Source organism: Sinohyriopsis cumingii, chromosome 3, assembly GCF_028554795.1.
Source record: "Sinohyriopsis cumingii isolate HCF-2022 chromosome 3, ASM2855479v2, whole genome shotgun sequence".
Classification (NCBI taxonomy): Eukaryota; Metazoa; Mollusca; class Bivalvia; order Unionida; family Unionidae; genus Sinohyriopsis; species Sinohyriopsis cumingii.
The window spans coordinates 5,737,753-5,760,068 of record NC_142963.1 but is presented as its reverse complement, the minus strand read 5'-3'; the positions used below and the strand labels follow the sequence as shown (position 1 = coordinate 5,760,068).

At 35.3% G+C, this 22,316-nt stretch overlaps 2 protein-coding genes across 7 annotated transcripts in view; one reads left to right on the top strand and one right to left on the bottom strand.

The window, feature by feature from the left end:
* Window positions 1–2,121: 2,121 nt before the first annotated feature.
* On the bottom strand, window positions 2,122–17,792 carry LOC149802415 (small ribosomal subunit protein uS11). Of its 3 annotated transcripts, none has more exons than XM_089951618.1 (5): window positions 17,737–17,792; window positions 14,021–14,167; window positions 7,667–7,828; window positions 2,915–2,991; window positions 2,122–2,230 (listed from the first exon to the last, which is right to left on the bottom strand). In XM_089951618.1, the coding sequence occupies exons 2-5, from the start codon at window positions 14,164–14,166 to the stop codon at window positions 2,163–2,165; spliced, it is 453 nt and encodes a 150-aa protein (XP_089807744.1). In that variant the 5' UTR covers window position 14,167; window positions 17,737–17,792; the 3' UTR covers window positions 2,122–2,162. The 3 variants fall into 3 exon arrangements, with proteins under 3 accessions (XP_089807744.1, XP_089807746.1, XP_089807745.1); XM_089951620.1 differs by lacking the exon at window positions 17,737–17,792 and adding an exon at window positions 16,397–16,460; XM_089951619.1 differs by lacking the exon at window positions 17,737–17,792 and adding an exon at window positions 16,368–16,458.
* A 75-nt stretch (window positions 17,793–17,867) lies between these two features.
* Window positions 17,868–22,316, top strand: part of LOC149802414 (zinc finger SWIM domain-containing protein 8-like) — a 107,928-nt gene continuing 103,479 nt past the window's right edge. For 2 of the 4 annotated variants that reach the window (XM_089951615.1, XM_089951614.1), the window contains exon 1: window positions 17,868–18,312. In XM_089951615.1, coding sequence (XP_089807741.1) covers window positions 18,135–18,312 — 178 coding nt within the window. In that variant the 5' untranslated portion in view covers window positions 17,868–18,134. The remainder of the gene's footprint in view (window positions 18,313–22,316) is intronic. The other 2 variants (XM_089951617.1, XM_089951616.1) reach the window with 1 other exon arrangement.

Here is a 22,316-nt window from a genome sequence, read left to right as displayed (position 1 = left end):
CATTTTACCATTGCGTGATAGAGAATTTTTAATGTTGTAAACCACATTTTACCCATATGTGATAGGGAATACGTAATGTTGTAAATCATATTTTACAGATTTGCAAATTTAGCAAAATTCATTCCCAAAAAAGATCATAGTGAAAACTCAATGTTGATACAAGCATCCACATAAGAGGAGTAGTGACAAGATACTGGATGTTCATAATCTTCATTCAGGACCAAACAGACCATGGGATAAAGGTGTGAGGACAGTTTCATGGCAATCCTCCATGTAGGATATTAGTAGCAGTGACAACAAACTTGTGATAATGAATGGACAAAGGACATGTTGAAAATCTTGTTACTGCTACTCCTGATGAATGGATGATCACAGTTGTCTTTCAGTAAAATATTTTTTATGATGTCTGCTGGTCCAAAATGAAAATTATGCCAACTGGATGTCTGAAAGGCTTCTTACAATTAGACAAGCTCTTCTTGTCTAAGAACAAATTGGATGTACAGTCAGGACATTTTCATTTATAACCAACTAGACATCGTAAGAAGCCTTCTTGTGAAAATTTCATGTCAATGCGACTATTCATGAGTAACAAAATTTTCAAGTGGACAGTTATGATGGCTATATCAGACATAGGATCAGCATAATTTTCATTTTGGACCAGCAGTCTTCGCGTAGTTTCCCAACCTCTATGTGCATTTTGCTACCAATGTGCTTCCCCACGTTGTCCCTGCCACCATGCTCGATGTTAAAATTTATGACACACTGAATGCAAAAACCAGATGTATAATCAGTATTTGATGGCTGAAAGCACAGCAAAGTTTTGGTATATTCCATACTAAACTTCACTTTTTGTGCAATACATTTCTTTTTCCTTGGTGGTGAAGGTGTTTTCAAGATGCGATGCTGAATGGCAATTCAAATCTGTGTTGGCGGCATACGCGAAAAAATTTCTGGTTATACCACGGTTTCTTTCAAAAGCATTTGTAAAACTACTCATATATATATATATATATATATATATATATATATATATATATATATATATATATATATATATATATATATATATGTATATATATATGCTAAAATGTGTGATACTGGGCCTACTCTACAAACTGGACACAGTTCTACTAATATCAGGACTAGCAGTACTAGACCGTTTTGGCAACTGTGGATATCACGACTAGCACTTAACGGGAAAATTTTTAATAATTGAGAATTCTTGATTTTTTGTGCACTTGGCATGAATCCGTGAATTGCTGTAGAAAGTTGTGAAATTCACACAAAAATAACGGGGGTTGGCAGCTATGGAAATGAAATGCATTACTTTGGACTCTGTCAACATCCGAGCAGAGGAATTAGTTGTTTATAGTTTGTTTTACATAATTCAATACAACAGTGCCACTAAATGGCAATATATATCAAGCAAACAATACCAATCCTGTAAAAACGAATTCTTAACATTTCAACATCTTATATAAATAAAGTATTATGCTGAAGAGCAACAGCAATAAATATGATGTAAGTTTACAACATCTCTTATCGAGAACAAAAAATCAGTGAATTTGGAAACAGACAATATGCTCAGGATTTTTCTTGAGAATCCGCCCAGTGGCAACCTGACAAGCTTGATTAAGATGCAGTATCGTTACAAGGTAAACAATTGTATCTTTTAATTAATATATTTATTTGTATGATTCTAACAGATACATACATTTTTCTGTTACAAGTTCAAGGTCATGGACTGGGTGTTTATGTTGAAATCTTCACATATATTTAGAATAAAAATGTGGGATATTTTTGTACACTTTATGAGCATTACTTTCCTTTATTAAAGAATGATCATTCTTTCATGATACAAATTGGAGTTTTTGTCTGAAACCAACAAAGGATCCAATGTTTACAGCAATAATCTATTACTGTGCAGAATTGGCTGACACAATGGTATAGGTGACATTTTAAGTGAAAGGACTCATAATTTTGGAACTATCTCCATAATATGCATCAAAATTTCCATGGCAATGTTGCCATAACTCAAATGCTGGATTAGTGGTCATACATGGCCGAATGTTAGATTTCTGATGCAACACTACATTAAAAAGAAAAGAAACGGACCAAGTCTACCGAAGCAGTTGTACTTTTAATTTCCTGTAAACAATAATTTACAATCTGCGACCACGACGACCACCCTTCCTCCTGGTGCTGTCTGATGGGATTGGAGTGACATCCTCTGGAATAACAGAATGAAAAAATTCAAAGTACTTAAAAAAAATAAAAATAAAGAAAGCCTCCCCTGAAGGGATTGATAATCTACTAGGCAAATAAAACCTTCCAAGAATTCAAGATAAGACTATTTAATTCATGTTGGGCCATTGCATAGTATAGAGTTTTGCCCTGAAAGAGAAGTGTGGATGATGGCAGATGGAAGAATAAATAATAAAAATGCTGATAACTCTTCCTAATGATGCAGAGAAGAGAATAAAAGTTACAAAATCAATTTAACTGATTTTCTTATAAACTGATTCCATTTGCAGTTTTTTTTAAATAATCATGCAAACATAAGTCTTGACATGTTGTCTTTGTGCACATTTCTGCTCATCCTAGACAGACCACAGGATAGACAGAGCCAACGATGCAGGTTAGGCAACTTTTGATGTTCATCTATGTGGCATGGGCTGTTCCAGTCAAGCGCGGAAACTTAATCACGACTGTAAAGCTAATGTAGATTTATAAAGGGTAGATACTATGAAAACAACTCCGACTGGTTGCCTACAACCAATCGAGAATGGTCAAGGTGGAGTAAGATTGTACTTGTGCTTTTTAAAGAGTAAAAAAACAAAACAGCCTCTCAATCTTTGCTTCTAGCAAAATAAGATAAGTTTTAACTATTTAGCTGAATAGAAGGTCTGCTTACCAATTCTTCCAATTTTCATTCCAGATCTGGCCAAAGCCCGCAGTGCTGACTGAGCACCAGGCCCTGGGGTCTTGGTCCTGCAGAAGAAGGATTAGAAATTGTAAGCTAGAGGAATATAGTGCAGATGTTCCTGTAAATATACTCCACCTTGTACTGCACTCATCTTTGTTAGCCAAGGTTCCAATGTGATAACCCTATCTACACCTAGGTGTATCGAGTTGATATTTCTGTGCTTACGGTATGAATTTCTTTGTATGCAGCAGCAAGCCACTGCATCCAATAAAAATTTTTTAAATTTGAACACTGTTCCTACATGATCGACAAGGGCAGCATACAACTTGTATGGTCTGATAAATAAGCAATTTCCCCATGCCGGTCCCTGTTTGCACAAATATCTTTCATGCAAATACACCTGTAATGGATTCCCTCTGGCACATAGTCATACTTTTTATTTTAAACTTCCCAAGTATCCTTTCCAGGCCAATTGTCCCCACCGCTTTTGGCCTATGTACAATGTACCATGCTACCGATTAGGTGGCATTACACACTAAGGGAGGCAACTCATGAAATCTAAAAATAGATGCAGAGCTACCAACCCTCAGACTCGTAATTTGTGAAAAGAGGGATAAAAATTAACAAATTCTGAACACAATCAGGGAAAAATTATACCTTAACACTAGCTCCATCAATTTTGTTGGTCAGTACTGCATTATATGAAAATCCCAAAATAAAACTAAAACATTATTTACATTGATTACATGTTCAAATTTATTTGCAGCCAAATTTACTGATATACACAAACTTCAAGCTACTTGTCATGCAGACTTGAACTTCCTCAATTGGGCTATGGTAAATTTGTTTTCAAAACAGTGCAGGCTTCTTGCCTACTTGTTAATCTTGTGAATAAAATTGGTGCAAATTTTTAGCACCAAAGAAGGCAATGAAGTTTGTTTTATTTGTCCTCACAATAGGAAATACTATTTCACTATCACAGTTACTGATCTCGAACTGAGAAAGACAGGTTAAGTTCAACAAGAAAGCTAACAAACAATGCTTCAGTATTGATGTGCGTGTTTAGGATTTTTAATGTAGCTTCAACAGTTTTTCAGTCACATCGCTACGATGTCTGCAGTGTGGCAGTTTATAGTGATGTCTAGCACTGGGGATCATGCCACAGACATGTAGCATGATTTCCCACCCAGTCACATAATCCTGTCATCAGGCGCCTAGCGAGCAGCTGTTAGTAATATTTTTGCAAGTCTTTGGTATGACTTGGCCATTATCAAACCCACGACCTCACACTTCCGAGGCAGATGCTCTAACCACTAGGCCACCGGAGCAGTAGCATTGATAGCTTGCAGGACTTGAGTAGGTCTATTTAAGTACTCCGGAGCTGAAATCTGCTTGGGGTGCTCTTAATTTTCCCAATATATGTATGCTTTTGCAAGCAATGTGCTTTTCCACATCGTTCTGCCCTATATCCACAGGGGCTTGTATCATTGCTTACAATTTATGTCATACTTGTACTAAATAATATTATTATACAGTACATGAATGACAGGTAAATTGTAAGCAACGCTGAGCCCTTGTGCACGTTCCCAATTATAAAATTTGCAGCACACTACTATGCACACAAAAAAAACCCCATAAGGCGCACTGATGTTTGATGGCTGAATGCAAGTCAAATTTCTGGTGTACTCCAATCTATACTTGACTTTTATGATGTACAGATATTTTTCCTTGGAGGTGAACACATTTTAATTGTAGTGAAGCTTAATTACAAAATTGGTATTAATCTAGAAGATGAAACATCAAACACTTAATGGTTAGTGGTGTTACAATATGTGCTAATCTTTCAATATCTAAAAAATTCATACTCGAAAAATCTGTCTTCATTTAGTATTCATAATTTCTTTTTACAGCTGCTATGAGTATGTACATCTACCTTGTTTTACCATTCGAATATGCATAGCTTTATTAGAATCATATTCCAAGGCTCCTTGCGATGACATGAAATATTATTTTACCATTGTCACCTTTGACTTGAATCAAAAGCCACAACAAATTCTGTGAACTGTGGTCCATCAGACCTGATCTAAGTGTTGCTGAATTATTAGCTATGTCATCATTCAATAATACAGACCAATTCAATCAAATGAAAGCCGCCCTAATCACATCTGCATAGTTAGTGACAGCCAATGCCAATGAAGAATGCATGGAATAACTATTGGAGGGGTAATATCAAAACTATTTTTCAAATGAAAGCTGCCCTCATTATATCTGCATAGTTAGTGACAGCTAGTGGCAATGAAGAATGCATGGAATAACTATTGGAGGGGTAATATCAAAACCATTTTTCAAACAGCAGTGGAACACAGATTAACCACAAACATCACAATCTGAGTAGGTGACCCTTTCCACAAAAATCACATTCCGAGTAGGTGATCCCTTTCACAAGCATCACAATCTGAGTAGGTGACCACTTCCACAAACATCACAATCTGCGTAGGTGTTTATCTGTTCCACTTAAATTTTTCTACCTGCATACAAATTTATAGACAACTGTTGACATTTTAAAAAATATATTCGCAACATTTTTGTTGAAATTTAAAAATGACAAATAATCAAAGTGGAGTTAGTAGGTAATCAAGGCTAAGAGCCTTCATCAAAGCTTGGTCTGGTCAAATTCACTATTTGGAGTCTGCACTGCTGTTAAAATTCAGAATGCTTGTTTAACCTTAGTCTTGATTTTTGTTTTCTTCATAATTTGCAATAGAACTGTAGTATTTATGAAAAGTCATAAATGGAATTTAAATTACTTTAGTTTTCATGTAAATTAAAAAAAAAACTCAACCATTTTGATCACAAACATCAACAAGACCCAATCCAGATATGCAGCGCTTATTTATCAAAACCATGTAAATATGTTGAACTTTAATGATAGCAATACAATTAGCAACCCCAGTCTAACATGGACAAGAGGACTGTTTACCTGGAAATCTGATGAAACTGTTGACCAAGTGTAGAATTTTCATTGCAGCATAAAAACTTTCCGATTGTAAACTCTAATAAAATTATCTACAATGGGCATGTTTTCTTTTTATATCTGACACTATATTAATGGAATTATTACTTTATAATCACCGAAAGTCACATGTCATTGGAAATGAGTGCTGATCATGCCGTGGTTGTGTGACACCTCCCTTCTTTGTTACAAAATGCGGGTTATCAAAACTTCATGAATATTCATTAAATTTTCAATCCAATCTGAGGAGATTTAAACAATTAAGTCGGTGGTTGAAGCACATTCCTAAGATATTCATACACAAAGAAATAATCCCTCAAACTTTACGCAGATTTGACCAAAAGTTTGACAATTTAAATAAATGCACCAGTTATCAAAATTGGCATATTTTAAGCTTTTTTTTGTGTGCTACCAAATGTACATAATGGAAACATTTATAAACCAACCGCAACGAGCACTGAATTTGTAAAACATTTGAATCTCCCAGTGTCAACATTGTCTGCCACTTTTTAATTTTCTAACAGCTGATAATGATGTTAACTTTCTACAACTGATGTTCCAAAACGAAACTTATTAATTGTGTACAGATTGGTGTGCCAGAAGAACATGCTAAGATGACTTTTAAAATAGTTTTATTGCATTAATGCTTGTTATACGGTTTAGACAGTATGCAGTCGCAAAATGAACATGCAAAGCGTAGATTTTCGTCCACTATAAATAGGCTCAAGTTGTCGATGTAATATATCCAAACTGACAAACGGTCATCGGTTTTAAAATAGTTCAACTTCATTGTGTTATTACATTTGTTTAAATTTTGTATGGGACATTGATGATATAATGATATAAAGTCGCATCACTATCAGATAAATATAGTTTCAGTGTGACATTTTATTAATTACTTTGATGTGTGTCTCAAAGTAATTACATGCACACTTAAAGTGGCTTCTTAAATTCCCAATGCATTGATAAGATTTGATAGAATCAATGTTTTCAAAATACAGAACAAAAACAATACAAAGCTGAAAGTGATAAATTGGTTTGCAGGTATACGATATTGAAACGTTAGTTCTAAGTGAAAGATGGCAGCATTCCCTGGTCCATTGTGCAAGAAGCTAAATATAACATCACAGAATTTCGAAGATGAAACCTTGAACCCTATTCATGAAATCAGGTCTTGCAACAGTGTTTCAATGACAATTATGAATAAACATTGCTTTTTTGTTTTGTTTTCGAAGTTGTTTTACATAAATATGAACTATTGCTAATGTGATATATTTGTATTAAGTTAAATGTCATAAAAGTTGGGAAGTGTTCATATGCTTTTCATTTACAAATGAAAATACTGAAGTTGGACAACATATTTAATGAATGCAATCAGAATATCAAATATCTCAACAAAAAGAAAGTATAAAAAATGTTATGGAAAGAACATTTACTTTGGTTCCATGACTGCCACATAATCTGAATACATTTATACAAGACACAAATTCTAGAAATTTGCAAATAGTTTGGGACTTAAAGGTTGCATAACTTCTCTTCTCCAATAGAGATATTTAAATTTTTTTACAGTTTTGGAATGCTGTTAAACAGATCTATATGAAGAGATCAAGTGTTTGCAGTTATTTCAATATCAGAAAAATGACTGGGTTTGCTAATACATTGTGATGCAGATTGGTAAGAAAGTGCAAAAAATTACTGCCTTTGTTTATTTTGTATGCTATTTCTACCTGTTTCCTCCTGTTGCCCTCAACTTGATGTGGAGAGCAGTGATCCCCAGCAACTTGCATCTCTCAGCTACATCTTGTGCAGCCAACATGGCAGCATATGGGGAGGCCTCATCTCTGTCTGCCTTTACCTTCATCCCACCAGTCACACGAGCAATGGTTTCTCTGAAATACACACAAAATTGTTTCAAGCTCATAGTTTTAGAAAAGCGTACCAAAAACTTCAAGTGAATAATTGTGCTAATTAGGTAATTTGATTGAACTTGAGAAAACAAAGAATAAACTGAAGCAAGTGGTAATGGATTCATTAGAAAGGGCTTCACTAGTTACATGTTTCTTGCCTTACATCAAAAGGTATCACTGTACATGCTTCTGGGCTTACAAAAGGCATCACTCTGTACATGTTGCTTGGCATACAGCAAAAGGCATCACTGCACATGTTGCTTGGCTTCAATAAAAAACTAATGTTGGAACATCCAGCTTGGTATGTATGTATTACACATCATGACAATAGTGACTGATTAAAGGTGACATTGAACAACAGTTAACATAACAGAACTGAAAAGAAAACTTAGGAAGATAAACCCTCAGGTATTTTAAAAGCAGACATTTACTTGTACGGAATCACCACCAATTTCTACATTTTTAAAATTCCATTTAAAAGGTTAATGATTCACTTGAAATCATTGATCAAATTATGCCAATCATCTTCATCTTCCACTCAATACAGATAGGTTATCTAGAAGATGCCTGCCGTTTTCTATTTGGTATTATTTCGAAACACCAGCCTGAAACACGATTAATTCAATCACCAATAAATAGAACCAGCTTTATTTTTGCACATAAGTCGATCATGACAAGTGTGGTAATCAATTCACAACAATGCAGAGAGGACAGCAGATAGTCTTAGGCAAATGGCTCAGGTAAAAATATCCCCCCCCCCCTTCTCCAACAAATTATATGATTGCTATATAACGTATGAAGCAAGGGGGTGGTTGCTGGGGTTGTAGAATGAAATAGGAATGAAAACACTTACACAAATAAAATGTAACCGACATCAACATGTCAAACATTTTGTTTACACTTGGACCAAAATGCAACAGGCAATGTACATGATGAACACCAACTATCCTAGACTAGGTGGAATTATCACAGGCAGTAGGAACCAGAGGATTTAATGGGATATGTGGAAAATTAAACTCAAAATTTTTGCCACTGATATGAGCTTGGCTTCAGGTGTGGAACCATGAGTCTGATGTCAATGAATACATGACTGATGATGGATATGAACAAATGTAATAACTTGCAGCACTGTGATGTGTATTTAATTTGAAATGTTTGTTAGCTTCCCCATGGCACTAAAATGTTCGTGTCCAGAAGAACATAACTAGGACGGCACCCCTCTAACAGCCAGCTTCTGGCTTATTATTGCAAAAACTGACAAATTGTACCTCTCACTCGTCAGGGTAAATAGCACATTTCATTAAAATGTTCAAGTTTTTTTTCAAGGTTCAAAAGCACGTTTAATTTTAAAGGATACATAAATGAAACTATGTAAACACAGGCTAATATTTACTATTACTCCATACGAGGAAAATTTCTTGCAAATTTATTTTTTAAAAAACAACAAAACATGAAGTCAACAGTATCTCTCCCATTAATATTAATCCTTAAAGTGCTATATTGTTTTGCAGTACAAGATCCTTTAGTGCTGCACTGAGAAAAAAAAAAAAATGCAGTTTTTAAATTGCATGTATTTCAATAATATACACAAGAGATACACAAACCCTACATGAAAAATGATGGTGGATGTCTAAACTTTAAGATTAGCATCAAGGCACATGTACAAGATTAACATATTTGCATGTACAGGTGCAAATACAGGTAAGATGACAAGTTATGATTATATTTCATCTGTATTTTTGACGGAAAAGTTCAAATATATCTATGAAATATAATGTTCTTTAGTAGTTCAACCATGTACATATAATGTTTGTCACAATGCTATATCTCAATTGTGAAAATGACAGGTAAAAAAAAGGCTACAGTTTCGTTAAAACTGTTAACCACTCCATGAATGTCAGAGTACGTTTAGATCCCCAGAGTCAGTAATAAATGTGCATGACAAATTTTTCACTTGTTATTTATTCCAATATCATCAAAACTGAGGTTCATATCTGGTGAATAAACACAGAATAGATAGAAATCTATTCCAAACTCATTTCTTTGCAGAAGTATGGGGTTGATATCACATCATCAGTAGCCCAGTAGGAATCGAGATCAGATTTATATACCAAATCCATTGCTATAATCAATGCGAAAAAGATTTTTAGCTGCTCAGGTGTGACAGGCTGCCATTTCTTCATGTGACTGTTCCCCTTCAAGTCTGCACCATGAACTCTCTGATCTGCATAACGATTTGTTTTATCTACTATCCGATGCAACAACTCGTCATAAAAAAGTCTTAAATAGTCCACAGGTTCAATATTTGCCATCTTGACATTTAATTTTGAATCACCAGTGAATGGGAAGTGGGGTTGATAGGCATGTTATCTTTTCTCATCCAACCAGCATGTACATCAGACTCCAGTTCCACATCAATTCCTGGCTCAAAATCACTCATGGGTATTTCCATTAACACTTCGCCAGCTCAATAATTTCATCATCCTCAAATCATTCAAAATCATCACTATCAGAAGCCAGTATTTGCTGCAAGAAACCATCATATTCAGCGCCAGCCATTTAAATTTTTCCAGGTACCACATGCTCAAAAGCAAGTATTTGCAAAACTTCTTCGCTATATGCATAGTAAAGTACAATGGAATGCTTGTTCCGGGCCTCTATAAACCAATCAAATATAGTTGTACAAGCAGTCATGGCTAGTTGAAGTAACAGGATGAGTACAGTGCTGCTTACCTGGAAAACGATTTAAGTCGTGACAAGCACTACAACACATCAACCGACAGCACGACTAATGTCGCGACTAGCACTTTAAGGATCAAACATCCTACATCTTGGCATTAGAATGCAGTCACCGAACAAAGTTATTTTTACTCTATCTGCATTACACTATTTACAAGTCCAAAATATTTAGGTTGAATTTTTCAGTTCTTGTTGCTTGTCATCAAGGTGATTTTCAAGAGCTCCAAGTTAGCAAATATTGTCCTTTTCACTTTCCTCAAATTATTTTGATATCATGATAAAGGAAATTTTCGTAAGGATCTTTGCTTTCAACACAGTCATCAACAGCATCTGTCATTGTCTCAATGTCTTTTTCAGTACCTTCCTTTCTTTTTCACTCATCCCCATCAACAAAAAAGTATTTTGTTATATTATTGCTTATTTAAAAACAGTTTATGGATATTTCAAACTACTTCATATTAGGTATATTAATATTTCTCTCAGCTTTGCTGTATTCTGTATTTTTAGATTTATCCTGTTCACAACAATTATCGTCTGTCCAAATTCCACTCAATCCCAAAACAGAACCTGATGGAACTAATTTCATAATTAAGACTATAGTTTCTATTTTAAAACTTTAATCTCTTGTCTTCACAGACCTCGTTTGTCAAAAATGATTTCATGCTGAAGGCTTCTTGTTTTGCCTGTAATAAGTGCCATTACAAGAGCTTGTGGTTTTATTCCAGCTGCACGTGACCAAGAAGCACTCTCCCATTGCATGCATATCAATATCCTTCTGGCATAATTTGCATTTTGCAAAGCTCTCAAGAGAAATAACTCATAATCCAAACTTTATATTTTTCTTCATCTAGCAACCAAAGTTGGAATCAGCAGCCAGCCATGTGAATGATTCAAATTTAATCCACTGTTACATATGGGCTTCGTACAATTGGAAGTTCAAAATGTATGAATGTGCAGTGGCTAGTTGTGATAAAATGTCCGTTCTGGCATAAACTTTGCGACAGATTGTTTTTCTGTTGTGTTTTTTCCCCCTTTTCTTATTATTTAGTTCTCTAAAACAAAAACTATTTAATTCCTTTTGGTTTCAAGAAAATCAAGTCCTTTCAAGGTACCCAGACAATATTTTGAATTTTCAAGGTGTTTTCACGGCCTTGAAGGAACAATTCATTTTTCAAGGCTTTCCAAGGTTCCCTACGGACCCTGATTTTGGCCAGATAATGGGGTTCACTGATAGAAATCTATTGATTTATGCAGTCAACCAGTATCTGCCACACCGGTATATGCCGAGGTTTTGCAGATAAAACTTGCCTTGCATTGGAAAAAAAATCAGTCCGATGTGAACCAACCAATTATGTTTCAAGTCATAAAATTGTCTTAGCATCAAAGTTAGAAGCTGATTTCTTATTTTTGTTCACTGCCACAACTGTAAGCCCATATCCTTGCAGATTTTCATTCCTGATGGGGGAAGCAATGATGGTAGTTTCATTTTTGCTTGTAGCACTTTTGGTAGAAACTAATTTAAATTCATTAAATTTTTTTAATATCGATTACTGTGTGTTAGCATAGATCATACAAAACAAATGGAGAACAGCAGAAAGTACTTACTTTTGTCCTGCTTTGCAACAGCCATTTAGTGACTGACAGCAATTATACAGCACTATAAACATTCCTTTGATTACTTCAGTATTCTTAAACCTAAAGTACTTGCTGGATGGGTTATTTGAGTAACCAGTGTACTGACCAAGTATTGTTTTAGTGCATGGAAACAAATGAAAAATGCTGCTGCAAGTCACTCAAAAGTACCCACACTAAAACTATTTGCAATAGCAACTCCCGATTTGCCAAATTTCCATTTCAGAGGAAAAATATTACATCTTTTTGTTGTGCAAGCATCAACACTAAATTCATGACTATAACTTGAAAATCCTCAGTAACATTCTCTGCCAGAGTGCTTAAATACTGAGATATTACTATGCTCACGTGTTTTCATTTATTATCCATTAGTTATTTTATTTATTCTTCAAAACAAATTAATAACCACATGTTCATTTGCCGAGGGTCTGGCTTGGTTATGATTTTGCTGTTTTCTATCATTAGATGGCTACAAGTCATGTGATCTGGAAGTGATGCTGCCAGTAGAAATAAACTACTTATGCAATGCATGTAAACACCTTCATTTACTTTCTAAGTGAACTCTGAATCACAGTTGTTATGGTTTGTGGATTAAGTTGACTTTGACGTCCACCATCAACATGTCATTCACTTCCTATTCATTTTATAAAGTACTATTTATGGCACAACTTTCTCTACTGTATGACAATTGATTAATCGTATTTGACAACTGGTTGATTAGCATCTGTACCTACTTTTCCCAACCATGCAGGTACAAGTTACTGATGAATCATATTTGACAATTGGTTGATTAGCAATTTGTTCTTCTTGTGGTTACAGTGACCTTGGCCTCTAAACCACCAAATTTACAAAAGTTCTCACTTACCTCAAGTTCAAATCATCTGATTAAGGTCTGTACTGAACTAATTTTCTTCTTTCAGTAAGTGACCTTGTCCCGAATGCACCTCTACCTGACACTACAGACATCTAGCATGGTACGACTACACTAGGATTTGAATGCATGTCTGTACCAGACACTAGACATCTAGCATGGTAAGACTACACTAGGATTTGAATGCACCTCTGTACCAAACACTACAGACATATAGCATGGTACGACTACGCTAGAATTTGAATGCACATCTGTACCGAACACTACAGACATCTAGCATGGTATGACTACACTAGGATTTGAATGCACCTCTGTATCGGACACTACAGGTGTCTAACATGGTATGACTACACTAGGATTTGAATGCACCTATGTACCAAGACACTACAGGTATCTAGCATGGTACGACTACACTAGGATTTGAATGCACCTCTGTACCAGACACTACAGGTATCGAGCATGGTATGACTACAATAGGATTTGAATGCACCTCTGCATCGGACACTACAGGTACCTAGCATGGTATAACTACACTAGGATTTGAATGCACCTATGTACCAGACACTACAGGTATCTAGCATGGTACGACTACACTAGGATTTGAATGCACCTCTGTACCAGACACTACAGACATCTAGCATGGTATGACTACACTAGGATTTGAATGCACCTCTGTATCGGACACTACAGACATCTAGCATGGTATGACTACACTAGGATTTGAATGCATCTCTGTACCAGACACTACAGGTATCTAGCATGGTACGACTACCTAAGGATCTGAATGCACCTCTGTGCTGAATATGAATGCAGTTTTAGTTATATACTGGATGTGAAAATGTTAACGGAGCAAAAGATGGATGGACAGGTGACTCCATAATACAATGCAAGGTACAAAATTTGTTCTATCAGATGTAAACTATTTGACCTACTTTCCAGACAAGTCTGTGACATGCACAAAGGTATCATTAAAGCTTGCAAATATGTGTGCCACTCCAAAAACGTTTTCACCCTCTTTGACCTGGGGCCCAAGGGTCACTTGTTCTTGCTGAGTTTGCTTCCCTTTTCGAGGAGCCATTCTGAAAAAAGAAAAGAACACTTCATGTCAGTTCAAAGGTTTTATATATATATTGACACATTTTCAAGTTCTGTTGGCCTACATTTCAGTTTACTGGAATACGATGAAGCTCTAAATACCAAAATCAGTTAAAAGGATAACAATCCAGAACAAAATGAAGCAATCTAAACACTTTCTTCGATATTAATATTTTTTATTCAACAAATATTAACATTCCTCCATTTAAGAACTATTGATATACTTTGCCGTCTTTATTATGATGGACTCAAAAATCTGACACTAGCAAATGGATGCATTTTCATGTTGCATTGACATACATTTCAGTTGGTTGGAATAAAATGGAATCTGAGGAATGTATATCTGTAGCTTTTCAGTCTCTTGCGATTTTGAAGCAATAAAAGATGCATGAGAAAAGTTGAATCGAGCGGAGGGGTACCTGGACGTTTCGCCCCACTTCAATGGACATTTCGCCCCACATGGTATATGGACGTTTCGCCCCATGGACGTTTCGGCCCACATTAATGGAAATATCGGACATTTATAGAAATTCATCAGTATTACACCACGTTCTTCATTTTACTTTAAAATGATCAAAAGTATAATTAAGTGTCCCTTGTGATCTGAATTCTTTGGCATTATTCTAAATAGTTAAAAAGACGGCCTGCTCCAGTCGGGAGAAGTACAATTAAATAAAGTATGGACCCTCACTCGAGTACAGCCTGTCTCAGTATATCAATCATACAAAACAATATGGTTTATTTGTCGTTTAAATATAATACACCGTTTATTTGCTCAAATTCCAAATTAAAAATCCCAAATTAAATTTAAAATAATAAAACAATGGCAAATTATCATTGGATGGATTGTATCCAATAAGAAAATATAATAATAAAACATGGATAATTTGTCCCTTCCTCTAGCCAAGGTCAACTTGAAATTATGGGGAGGGATTTCGAGTAAGGTGACAAAAACCGGACTAGGATGAACAACCCTATAGATTACACTAGGGAAATACATAAATACCCCAACAAAATTTTGAAAATATTTGTTCAAAAATCTTGTATAAAGTAAACAAACGACATACTTTTGAGGAAAACATACACATATAAAACAACTTCAATTTTTTTATAAGTAGGGGTGCATCTGTCTGGTGCCATAAAGAAAAAAATGTTTTGGCGTTCACTATTGCTCCCATCAAGTGTTAATAGGACTTAATTACAGCCAGGTAACTTATTTGATCTTCATGTTTAAATAATCTACTAAATGTGGTATCAAGGTAATTAATCCAGAAATATCGCTTTATTATATACAGTAAAAGATCGTCTTCCAAGCTTCTATTATATTAACTCAACATTTTTAATAAATTATACGCTGCCAATAATGAAAGAAATTTCGTCATCCATCCATCCATCCATACAATAATCTGTCCTTACATACATACATACATATCATGCTTGCGTTCTCATCTATGATGTGTCTCATAATCCTATGATATGTATAATATGTATCTTAGCAACCTGATATACTCTTTGTTGAAGAGGTAACTAAGTCATTTAGACAGTCAGTCATAGATAAATGTATGCACGCACGCATACGCGCAAACAAGTATATATATGCATAAAAACATGCGTCATATGAAGAAAATAAACCTACATATAGAATTACACTGTTATAAGTTTGTCATTTCATTTTCGTTGCTATCTCGAACTTAATGTTAAGCACATAACACTATAGACGTATTAACTTTTCGAAATATTATCATCATCAAGCAACTGTTAAAAGATCAGTGCCATGCTCCACCAAAATGATTGCAGATCTGCACAATTGCAGGTATTGAGATATTTCGTTTTGTCAATACGGTAGCTGACACAATATTACTATTGTATTTTTGTCAATTTTCTGTTCTATTATATGATCTTGTATTACCATGAATTTGTTTAATCTGATGTAATCTCTTTTTAAGAGAAAATAAAGTCAGTCAGTCAGTCAGTCAGTCATACATACATACACAACATACATTAATACATACACAAGATACATGAATACATACATACAAACACAACATACATTAATACACTGATCCATACATATACTATACATGTATACGGTTTGGTTTTCGTTTAGGCCAAGGCATTAGGGAAAGAGAATTTGTTTGAAACTGGTTAATGAGGTTATAGACGTGCATGCAGAACCATTACAACCCGAGGCATCCAGGGTAGCTGAGACGAACCTAGTTAGAATGGTCAACCGGACCAGGTCCGCAACCAGACCAGAAGATCCCACAGATCTTACGTTTACTGTAAATGAATGGTTATTGCTGTATACAATCTGTGGTTGCATTGTGTGTGTATATATATATATATATATAATTCGTACTCTACGTGTTATTTATTCATATTTATAAAATTGTGACAAGTATTATCAACAATTCTCTTGAAGAAGCCAGTGATAGCACTTGCCGTTCTGTTTCTTGTATCATTATAACTCTCTCTCTCTCTCTCTATATATCCCCCTTTTAAGTTGTGTCCAATTTACGCTCGCTGATTGGGTAAACGAACAGCATGATTGATAAGTGGCGATATGCCAGTTTCCTACAAACGGTAAAAGTGGTTTTTATCAGTTTGTGTAACAGCGAAAATAAAAGTACTGCCGTATAGAAAATGATCACTGTAAACGATAGATTTATTTTCTGATCAGTCTTATTACATAAATGAAGAAAAAAAAGGAAAATACTGTCTGATATAACAGCACGCTGAATGTAATTGAAATGGATGAGAGTGATGGGATTATGGGGCATGAAATTAAATCTTAACGGTAGGCCCTTAAAGTAAACGAAGATAATGGTGTAATGCTTGTGAATTTCTATAAATGTCCGATATTTCCATTGATGTGGGGCGAAATGTCCTGGGCCGAAACGTCCATATACCATGTGGGGCGAAATGTCCATTAAAATGGGGCGAAATGTCTATTGAAGTGGGGCGAAATGTCCTGGGTCGAAACGTCCATAATTAGGGCGGAGGGTTGTGGTTACCGTTGCACTCCGTGTATTCATTTATATTACCGATAAGGTGATGTCATGTTGTCAGAAATTTCGCTGTACTTTATCGATCAAGCGTCAGACTCCTGTGATATGGGCTTTCAAATGTGCTAGATATTCCTGAAAATGTTACCTCTTGGTCTCCCGTCAGTTGACTTACAGACCGAAAATAACAAGCCCTTGTGGAATAAACAGGCAGATATACAAAAGACCGCCACTCCCTTTTCTCACCCACAATTCTAAAGATGTTCAGGACATCGTCCATTCAACACGCTGAGTAAATCTATCTTTAATATTTCTGGAATGTGATTAATAAATAAGATCGACACGAGGGACCCCGTTTTCACATGGAAAATGTATACGACTGAGGAACACTAGAACTGATAAAACGTTTTGAATTTGGGGAGTAAGTGAAAAATTTCACTGCTAATAACATCTTCATTCAATTTCCTTTCAAACTGTTTGTCTTATTATGTATGAATTGTACAGATATTGTAGATTGAGACGAATTGAAATTGTTAAAATATAACAACCTGAACAATATTGCCGGAAGTGGTAGAAAGAAAGTATATGAGATTTGAACGAGACAAGTGCGAGATTTCAGTTACGGAAATAGGCGGAAATTTACGGACATTTCCGAGCAGGTTTGTTATTGTTGTTTTCGATCGGCATGAATTACAACAAAGCTCTAATTTGACAGACTTTTTTTTCTTTAAGATGCCCTCCCATGTCATAAATTTTATTCAGAAACGTTTTATCAAGTTCTCATCACTTTTAGCAAACTTAAATAGTTGCTAAATATGCCATTTTATTCAAGATTTACTAAAAATTCGCTGGCCGTCTGCTGACTCCTGGCCAACTCCACTGCTCAGACTACCCAAAGACCTGCCGATCGCCACATAGCAAGCTCCTTTCCTCATACACCGCGACCATGGAATTCATGTTTGACTGGGAAAATGAAGAGAGATTTTCCTTTGATGACAGCGATCGTTTTGATGAAGATTCCATATGCTCATGGATCAGCGAGCCGGAAAGCCTGTGCAACAACTGGCGAGGCTGGAAGAAACAAAATGGTGGTCAGACCAGCTTATTGCACTCGAGAGGCCAGGGTGAGAGAAAAAAAAAAAAAATTCTGTTATTAGTTGTCCACGCTTTCTCTTTTATGTTACATGCTTCAGCGCATGATTTTAAGAATACTAATTGCAATAGCGATCCCATTTAATGAATTGAAATCGGTTGGAAAAATTTATCGTATACGAAGTATTCCCAAGTTGGTTGTGCATTAGCCCTACATGTAAGACTTCCACGCTGATATTTATGTTGTGTGCGTCAACTATAGCTATAGCACTAAAACAGAATTAACATCTGCTATTTCTTACATTGTAAGACTACTTGAACGTGTATATTGGTGGCACCATTGCTCATTATTAGTTAAAAAATTGAGGTAAATTACTGCAAAACAAGAACCACATATATCTATGTCTGCTTTTTTTCTCCTTTATTGAAGAAAACTGAAATGCATTTTTGTATTCCCCCCCCCCCCATTGGTAATTTAATTTCATGTGCTTTGAGTATGCCATCCTCTTTCTAGAATTTTATTTTGGATGACAGTATACATATCTCCTTCCAGTATGCTGCATTGGAAATTATTGCAGCTGTGTTAAATATTTCCATTTTCAGTCATCCTCCAATGATTGGTGTGTAGACTAAAGTGTGCATCATTGTGGTTATGTATGCACTGTTATTGTTCGTAAATAAAATATCACTTGTTTTTCCCAAATTTAATAATACTATAGTTTTACTCGAGTCATTTCTGATCTACCTTTTAATTGTTGGCACAAATCATAAGTAAGAGATTATCAGTCACTTTAGACTTGTACATTAATGGCTGGTGGTCGAGAAATAAACTGGTTCTAATCATTTACTTTGAGTTTTAGTGGATTTCACTTCTTGTGTTGCTTTGTCAAGGAAGATTCACATTCTTTAAGATGGACTTTGTTGCATGTATTTTCTGGGGCTGTTATATTATGGTTTTGGAACGATTAGTTGTGTGTATTTTCTGGGGCTGTTGTATTATGATGTTGGAATGAATATTGTTCAGTATGTGATGAAATAAACAGTATTATCCATATTAAGGTACCCACACTCAAATTCCCTGAAGTGACACCTACAGCTCCATTATTCATTATAACTTATTTTTATTTGAATCTATTAAACATTTCTGACAGCATGTGAAATTGATCATCCTTTTTTTTAGAGCAGTAATTCACAAGGTTAAGTAAGCTAGCTTATGATATGGTTGATTCATTTTGTCTAATTAACCTTAATGAACTTTTATCTATATAGAAGTCTCGGATTTGGCTAATGTGGGTATGTGAGAAAGCTTGCCAGTAGCTTCTTGTGGGTCGGTGGTTCTTTCCGGGGTTTTCCAGGTTCTTCCTCCACCATTAATACTAGCCGCCATGTATAGCCTATCGTGTGCTGAAAAATGTCGTTAAATCCTACAACAACACCTATATAGAAGGATTTTACTTGCATTGAAATTGAAAATAATATAAGTCATACTTATCTTTTTAATTATATTAAAACCTCAGAAAACAAATTTCCTCATCTTTTTGCATCACCTTTCCACACTGAATGCCTTGTAATACCTTAAATCTAACAACCTGTTAATATCCCAGATCTTAAAGATATATGGTGTGCTGTTAGGATCTGGAAAAAGTATTCAGTACTGTTGGCTGCCTAGGTACATTTGTATTAAGAATAATGAAAGTACAGATAAAGCAGCAAAAACAGCCCATTTCTGAATGGAAGATTGTGTGCAGCTGAAATCAGATATTGTGTAAATTAGCTTGTTCATCATACTTGGCAAATTATGTGGAATGAAAACTCCAAACAAGCTACAGAACATACAATTATATTTGTGGTGGGATTGTAATGATCACATACTATCAGACATGCTTGATTTGTGGATACCTCCTGAATGATAAGCCTCATCCAGAGTGCATACCCTGTCAGTGTCTGCTTGTTGACCTCCACAGACTTGTTTTAATTCAAATCCATGAAGAAGCTTCCTGTTTTCTCCCTGCTATCTCTGGATAGTGCATATATGGAGGTGCATATATGGAGCTGTATCCCATGTGCTTTTGAGATTCACATGCTTCTATTATGGCTGAATTTCTCTGTACCTTTAAGATTCTGTGTTCCTCAGACTTCCAGGCACCTGTCCCTTGGATAATTTTTTTAACATGACAATAGTTACTACTCCCCCAGAGCTAACAGTTTCTTGCCTTAGTGCAGATACTTAGACTAAGTAATGTTGCAATGGAGAATACATGTACTTAAAACATTTAATTCCATCTGCAAAACACCCCCCTTATTTAGCTTAGCTAATCCAGATTAAATTTATCTAAAGGCTGATAATTAACTTGCAGCTAACCAGGTTTGAGTAACTCCTCATGTTTGCACACTTTCTTAAACTGATATTTGGAAAGTCTCATCTTGTGACACGTATTTCAACTGGTACACGAATTGTCTCATCCCTTTCCAATACTTAGCTGCCAGATTCATCTTGCCTTGTCCATCTGTCTAACCGTTAACAAATGGACTCTAACTAAAATAAATTATGCACCAAATAATGTATGTTAAACCAACACAAACTAGTGATTTAACAAGGTACCTAGACCCATTCATCAATTTAATTTGTTATGTGTTTGACTGCAGCAAATGTGCTACAAGAACATATACAAAATTTTGCAGTTACAGGAATCTATTTTTGCATATTTACATTCTTATTTAAATGTGCAATTCTGATGAAGAAGGAATTCAGACAGAACATATGATGTTTGGCTAAAACTTTGCAAACATAGTTATCGTTGATTTGGCTATTTTAAGGCACATCAACACACAAAGGCCATCTAGTGCTGATGCATTTGGAGTAAAGTGCCATGCCCAAGGAAACACAAGGGTAGCCAACCTAGGTTGTTCTGATGGTAGGATTTGAACCTGCACCCTTTCAATTGTGAGTCCAGCATGCTAACCACCAATACACTGTGCCTCCAGCAAAATAAAGTGATGGTGTTTTGTTTCAAGACAGCAAATTTAAAGAATATATCACATGTTTCCCTTGTTTTTACAAGACATGCTTCTTGTTGACCATGTCAGGCAGTCATTGGTGTAAATGGTTATTTGTGGATGTGCATTGAGTGCTGCTTTAAAATATACAGCAATCCTACCCAAAAAGCATCCCTGCTCCAAATGTTGATATAGTCATCATATTGTATGATTATTTTCTTTCAGAACTGCAGATTTGTTTATAAAACAAATTTTGACAGAATTCAAAACCAGTTTCAAGCTGTCCAAATATCCTAGATGGATCCCAGTCACCTAGTTGAATAAAGTAGAGTTGGATAAAGTAGTATAGGACAAGTCACATAGGTCATGTATACACCTTTACTCATCTTAAATTAAATACAATTTGTTCATTTAAAATTTAACATTAATTTTCTTTAACCAAAATCTATTCAGCCCTGATTATTGAATGCCCTGTACCTTAACTGCCATCAAGAAACCTCCAGACTAAAACTATCCATCTCTATGGACTTTTACAATGGTGGGTCGTGTTGAGTGGAATAATCATAGTTGAGGGTAGTTCAGATTTGTTTATCAATATGTGTAGCTTTCATTGTGACATAACATCATGCGGCATTCAATCCTGATTGTACTGGATCACACCTTTAGGTTCATTTTGTTCAAAAATGTCTGCGAAATTTAACATTAATTTTGCAATGTGTACCTATGGGGGCGTCTAAATAATGATCTTCCAATGGAATAGGGATGTGTACGAATACAAATGAAGTGAATACTTGCCACTTAAAGATATGTAGAATCAAATTCTAAAACATGACACTCATTACCGAAATAGTCTGTGTTGAATGCCTACATGACCTGTGTGACTTGTACTATAGTTGATTGTGTTGTAAATCATCAAGTCACTGTAAGTGAAAATATTGACCTGTAATTTTGTCGGGTTCCATTACACAAAACATATTTAACCTGTTTTTCATATTCTTTTAAAGCAGTTATATTGTTACATGTACATATTAGGTTTCCA